This window comes from Belonocnema kinseyi, chromosome 10 (genome assembly GCF_010883055.1).
Source record: "Belonocnema kinseyi isolate 2016_QV_RU_SX_M_011 chromosome 10, B_treatae_v1, whole genome shotgun sequence".
Classification (NCBI taxonomy): domain Eukaryota; kingdom Metazoa; phylum Arthropoda; class Insecta; order Hymenoptera; family Cynipidae; genus Belonocnema; species Belonocnema kinseyi.
The window spans coordinates 53080194-53086580 of NC_046666.1; the positions used below are offsets into that span (position 1 = coordinate 53080194).

General features: G+C 32.5%; 1 protein-coding gene across 1 annotated transcript in view; it reads left to right on the forward strand.

Annotated features, from left to right (window-relative positions):
- Positions 1-5926: 5926 nt before the first annotated feature.
- LOC117182126 overlaps positions 5927-6387 on the forward strand; it is a 10439-nt gene continuing 9978 nt past the window's right edge. The window contains exons 1-2 of the mRNA XM_033375166.1: positions 5927-6147; positions 6228-6372. Of these exons, the coding sequence (XP_033231057.1) occupies positions 6315-6372 (58 nt within the window). The 5' untranslated portion in view covers positions 5927-6147; positions 6228-6314. The remainder of the gene's footprint in view (positions 6148-6227; positions 6373-6387) is intronic.

The following is a 6387-nucleotide window of genomic DNA, read 5'->3' on the forward strand; positions in this document are numbered from 1 at the left end:
TGTAACTCAATGAATTTCAATTTGTCCATTTTCTTATTAGACATTTTTCATAGTAAAAAAGTCAAGCTTTCTCTTGAGACTATTTAAAAAAAAATCGTAGATACCTAAATTGCGAAAAAAGTTAAATAAACAATTGATTTATTGAAAAAATTGTTTAAACAATTTTTTTTGTCTTAAATAATAAAATAGGATGAAAGAGTGTAAAAAGCACTTTCCAAAACCCTCATAAAAATTTTAAATCGCGTAATTAGAAAGGAAGTTACAGGCGTTTGAAACTACCCCTGCAGGCATTGGGGTTGAAAATTCAACCCCCCCCCCCCTCACTTGGGGAGGGTTGGTAATCCTGGTCTATAAGTTTGTGGATTAACTACTGTTGGGTAGGCGAACATATTCCCAGAATTTAGAGACAATCGAAAAACATGACTTTTTGTTTTCTTCGGCTCCTAACCGATACAAAGGTAAATGAATATGACATAAGATTTTTCGTACACCTAAAACCTAAAGGGAAGTTTTCCCGCTTTAGGTACGGCTATCTATGTTTGAGTAAAAGTTCGACAGAAATTTAAATTGGATAAATAATCTATATAATTTTTGATACCGATTAATAATAAAAGTTTATTGTTTATTCCTAAGAGAAAATGAAAGTATGAGTCATTCAGTTTGAAAATTGAAAATATAATATTTTAGGCAATGTTCAGTTTTTCTTACGTGCTTCTGAATTTCACAAATGTAGCATCAAATATACTGTCTACTAAAAGAACGTTTGAAAGTACAAATATTAAAAAAAAATTATTTTTTATGCTAAAAAATAGCAAATATCATATTTTTGTCTTGAAAATTTAAATGTTTTGTAGAGAATTGTCTTTTTGTTATGAAAGTTTAACAATTTGGTTGAAATTTTACCTTTGTTGACTGGCAAGTTTTTTTGCTGGGAAATTCGACCATTTTATTTATTTATTTTTTGATGGATTCAAGTGTTTTTATTAAATTTTTTTGCTTGATAACACAGCCACGCAAAAAAAATTTGTGCGGATCTGGTAACAAGACACACGTATTCCTATGGATTTTGGGGCGCTGAATTCAAATTCGGTATCAAAAATCACCCAACACGTCATGGTTGAGCCATAACCTCATAAAATGACGAAAAATCATGCACTGAGGCAAATAAATTTCAAAATAATGCCAGTGATGCAAATTTTCACTTCAAAAACATGTCGACAGCTGTGAAGGATCAACCCTTGCCTGATATCTACTTATTTAACATGACTTTACACAACAGAACCTGACCTCACTTAACCTGAATTAACATAAATTTATTGAACTACACGTAAAGCTCTGGGAGCATATTTTCCCTATAGAAAATGTGTGCTACATCGAATGGGTCAACTCGAGCCTAACCTAGAAATAAATCTAACCTAGCCTAGCCTAACTTAACCTAACCTCAGCAAACATAATTAAACTGATTGTGCTGTCCCGTTTGTTTTTGGGGCACGGTTTCATTCAGCTTCGGCTTAACCTACATAGAGGTTTAACCTATCCTAACCTAATAAAACCTGACCTAACAGCAGGCAGAAAATAGACAGAAAATAGGCAGAAAATAGACTGAAGTAGGTCTATAAATCAATTTAATTACGATAAAAAGCAAGATAAAATGTAAACACGAAAGATAGTATAAATATATCCCTTAAGTCTAAGAAAAGCAGAGAGAAAAAAATTTTGAATAAAACTCTTATTCATTTGCATGTTTAAGTTGCAGTTCTACATTTTAGATGATACAAACATTGTCAAGTTAATTGAAATGGGGTCAATTCTACTTGTAGTTTTAAGTTTCTTCAAATGAGTAATGTGCGTCTAAATTTTTAACCACCTGTAGTACAATGAAATGAATTTTATTGTTTTACAATGGGAACACTTATGTTAAGTTGTGTCGCGTTAAGAAAAATTTCGTTAGGTTCTGTTAAGTTAGATTCATTTGTAGGTTAAGGTCGAGTTAACCTATTAAATATAGCACACATTTAAGACTGAGAACTGTACGCTTACATATCTACACGTGAAACGGTACCGCAAACACAACGGGACAACACAATGAGTTTAATTGTGTTACGTGAAGTTAAGTTAGGTTAGGTCAGGTTTTTTTAGGTTAGGATAGGTTTGATTTCTTTACAGGTTAAACCCAAGCTGATTCAAACGGTACCGCAAACACAACGGGACAACACAATCAGTTGAATTGTGTTTCGTAAGGTTAGGTTAGGTTAGGTTAGGCTAGGTTAGATTTATTTCTAGGTTAGGCTCGGGTTGACCCATTCGATGTAGCACACCTTTGCTACTGGGAAAATATGCTTCCACAGCTTTACGTGTAGTTCAATAAATTTCTGTTAATTCAGGTTAGGTGAGGTCAGGTTCTGTTGGGTAAAGTTATGTTAAATAAGTTAATATCAGGCAAGGGTTGATCCTCCACAGTTGTCGACATGTTTTTGAAGTGAAAATTTGCAATTTGAATTCAGCGCCCCGAAATCCATAGGAATACGTGTGTCTTGTTACCAGATCCGCACACTTTTTTTGTGTGGCTGTGTAATTAGACTGATTGTTTGCGATTAAAAATACTTCGTTCAAAGTTCCGTTTTATTCGAATTGATCTTTTTCTTTAATAATTTAACATAGTTTTTGAAAATGTATCCTTCTTGCGTAAATTAAAATTAAAGCTGAAAATACGTTTTCTTGATTCTAAACACAATTAATGGGCTGAAAGATTAAAGCAATTATTAAAAAATAACATTTGTTTTTGTTGATTCATCACTTTGATTGAAAATTTAACTATTCTATTTTTGGCTACAATTTTCGCATTTTTAGATCAAAATTCAGTTAATTCTAACTATTTTGATGATAGTTGATCTACTTCTTACATTGATTCTTTCATTAATCTTTTATTATTTATTCCATTACTGATTAGTGATTACCTTGTAATATTTTTTCTGTGCAATGATTTTTTATCATAAATATCCTATAATTGCGAAAAAATGGAAGAAGAATCATTATCAGGATTATCATCATTATCATCTATATGCAAATATATAAGATCTATTAAATCCAGAGAAATCTCATGCGATATATTTCATTAACATATATGGATTCTTTTGCAATCCTATCCAATCCTGCCATTTACTCGTGACAAACAGACTCAACATTTCTTTGATTTAAGCTTAAGTAATTTGGATCATAATATGTGCTATAAACTTTTAAAGATTCATTATTTATCTTCATAAAATTGCAAAAATGTATTTTCTTTTCAAGGTGTCCTGGAAAGACTCAGTCCTGATACATCAAAATATTATATCACTTATCTTGGCTGGGACTTCGTGGTGTACCATCAAGAAGGGAATTTATTAACACTAAAGGATGTAAAGCTTTACCCTAAAAATAAAGAAGACAATCAATTCTATCCAGGTACTGTTAAAACATATGGAAGAGCTCGATATCTGGTTCCCTTCCCGAAAAAAGCGTCGCTTGACATAACCAAATCCAATAATTATTGTAAAGTGTGTTAATTGTTTCGGATCTAAATTACTGAATAAAATCATATTTAACTAAACGTTAGCCTTACTTATATCATAATGTGAAGGTTGATTGTTGAAATTCGACTTTTCAGAATATTCTAAAAAAGTCCCTTTTTTCCTTTCTCTTTGAATATAAAATATTTTTGAATACAATTAATTTTTCTTTTTCCATCTGCAAAATTATTCTATTCAAAAGTAAAATATTCTACCTTGAGCAATGAAAGCTTTTTTGTTCTTTTACAGAATTATCTAATATAATTAATGTGGCTTTTTTAAATTTGACTGACTTTAAACTAAGCAATGTAGGATACAAATAAAATTTTAAAGGCAAAGTATCTTTTCGGTGTATTTATATAAATTAAATATTTTTTAAATTAGCCATAGTAAAGTACGATGGTCAACATTAAAGATGGTACAGATTGAATTTAAATAAAGATTTTTATTATTTTAGAAATATTGTGATAATGATTTCTCTATTTTACCAAAAGTTAAAGAAGAACTAGAAGACTTATAAGTATTCATATGTCATGGTTGATTAGGAAGTAATTTAGAAAAGGCCGTAGCATGATAAGCATGCTCTGGGTGTCCCAGCTCGGTTGTGATCCACATTGCGGGAGCAGAGTAGCTACCCCTATAAGATAAATTTACCTCTAGTATTAACTAAAAAAAAATTTGTTTACAAAAGTTAAAAATAAATTTTCAAAAATTAAAAAATGAAATTTTCTCGAAAACGGCTTTACCGATCATGATAGTTAAAATATATTTTATAGAGGATTCTACGAGGTTTCGAAAAAATCCAAGAACCAATTTGCTTTATGGTGAGGAAATAAATCAAAAAATAATTTTTTTTAAGGAATTACTTCAAAAACACCAACTATATTTTCTCCATATCATGCTCACATTCAAGGCTTCAAAATATATTTTTGCGAAAATGATCACAGCATTACTTCATAGTTAAAGAAAAAATAAAAACTACATTTGGCCCCTCAAAAGTATGCGGTTCCAGGAGAATAAGGGTCTAACTTAATTCTAAGTTTATGGGGCAATAACTTATACGAAATGGTGTAATAAAAATTAGATGCAACAGAATAATTTGATTAAACATACATTCTATCGTGAATTCTCCAGCATACGAGGTGTGTTCAAAAAGTAAGCTGACTTTTCAATTTTCGCGAGCTACGTAAATTCGAGTTTAAAATTTTTTGTTTTGTTGTGTTGGTACACTCGTCACGATCATATGTTCACAGTTTTGACTATATAGCTCGTGTTGTTTTTCTGGCAGAGGCGTAAAAGGTTAGAAGGGTTTGGTGTGCTCGGCGATTTTCTTCTTTCGAAAAAAATGGAGCAAAGAGTTTGCATTAAATTTTGTGTGAATAATGGAATCCAGTGCTCTAAAACTCTTGAAATGTTGACAGTTGCATACGGTGAGTCTACTCTGAGCAAGAAAAATGTGTATAAGTGATACAAGCTGTTCCAAGAAGGCCGAGAGGATGTCGAAGACGAACCTCGCCCTGGACGTCCCAGCACGTCAACAACAGATGAAAACGTTCAAGCAGTGGAAGAAATGGTGTTGAAAAATCGCCGAATTACCATCAGAGAAGTTGCTGAAGATGTTGGCATATCAGGTGGCTCATCCCATGCCGTTTGCGAGAGGCGATACGCAAAAAACGTCCGGAACTTTGGAAAAACAATTCGTGGCTTTTGCATCACGATAATGCACCTGCTCATTCATCGTTGCTTACGAAAGATTTTCTGACCAAAAACAGCACCACAGTCATTCCTCAGCCTCCATATTCGCCGGATTTGGCCCCCAGTGACTTTTTTCTTTTCCCAAAGCTGAAGAGACCCATGAAAAGACATCGATTTTCAACGATTAAAAACTGCATCGCTGAAAGAACTCTAGGCTATACCACAAAATGATTATCAAAAGTGCTTCGATGATTGGAAAAAGCGTTGGCACAAGTGTATTATATCTGAGGGGGATTACTTTGAAGGGGACAACATAAATATTATGGAATAAATGAATATTTTTAGAGAAAACCATAAAGTCACCTTATTTTTTGAACACACCTCGTATATCCTTTTGAATTTTTTCATTTGAGATTGTGAGCGCTTGCATATGATCCAGTATTTGCTGTAAATTCTGGCCATTCAGCTTAGCTTCCGTCATTTTTTGATTTTCAATTAATCAAAAATTCACGACATAATAAATGAGATAAAAAGAAAAAAGAACCTTGATCTCCACACAACACTTAGTATTCACTAACGTGCGAAAAATCCACTCTTAGGTTTTAATTCAATCGGAACGGATGAAAACACGTTCGAGTCGTACTGCTGTTAAGAAGAAACTCGACTGACAATTTGAAAACAATACTTCACGCTGCATGAAATGAGAAAGAATAGTCTTAAATGATGAATTTCCCCTAGATTCTAAACCTGAAATGGCGTGGCTCATTTTTGTTGCAACTCAAAAGAACACCGATTTTGGTGTACTTTTGAGAATCGGCGTATTTCTGTGATCGTATTCTGGGCCAAGTTTACAAAGAAATGTAGAGGGTTAATATAATATTGACTACGCTGACTAACTTTTAAGGTATTTTATCTCGTCTACCACGCAATATACACACTTTATAAACTCCAATATTTCTGAAGATTTTTTGTCTTATCATACAGATAAGAAAACGGACGGTATTTAGTATATATAGCAGTGCCAATTTTTAAGGTTTCTCCTCCACTGTTTACGAAATCATTGAAGAAAACATGAAGAACGTTATTCCAAATCTGCTACTTGCAATCGAATTTTTCGTTCAAGTTTGTGGTAAGTTTGCCTTAT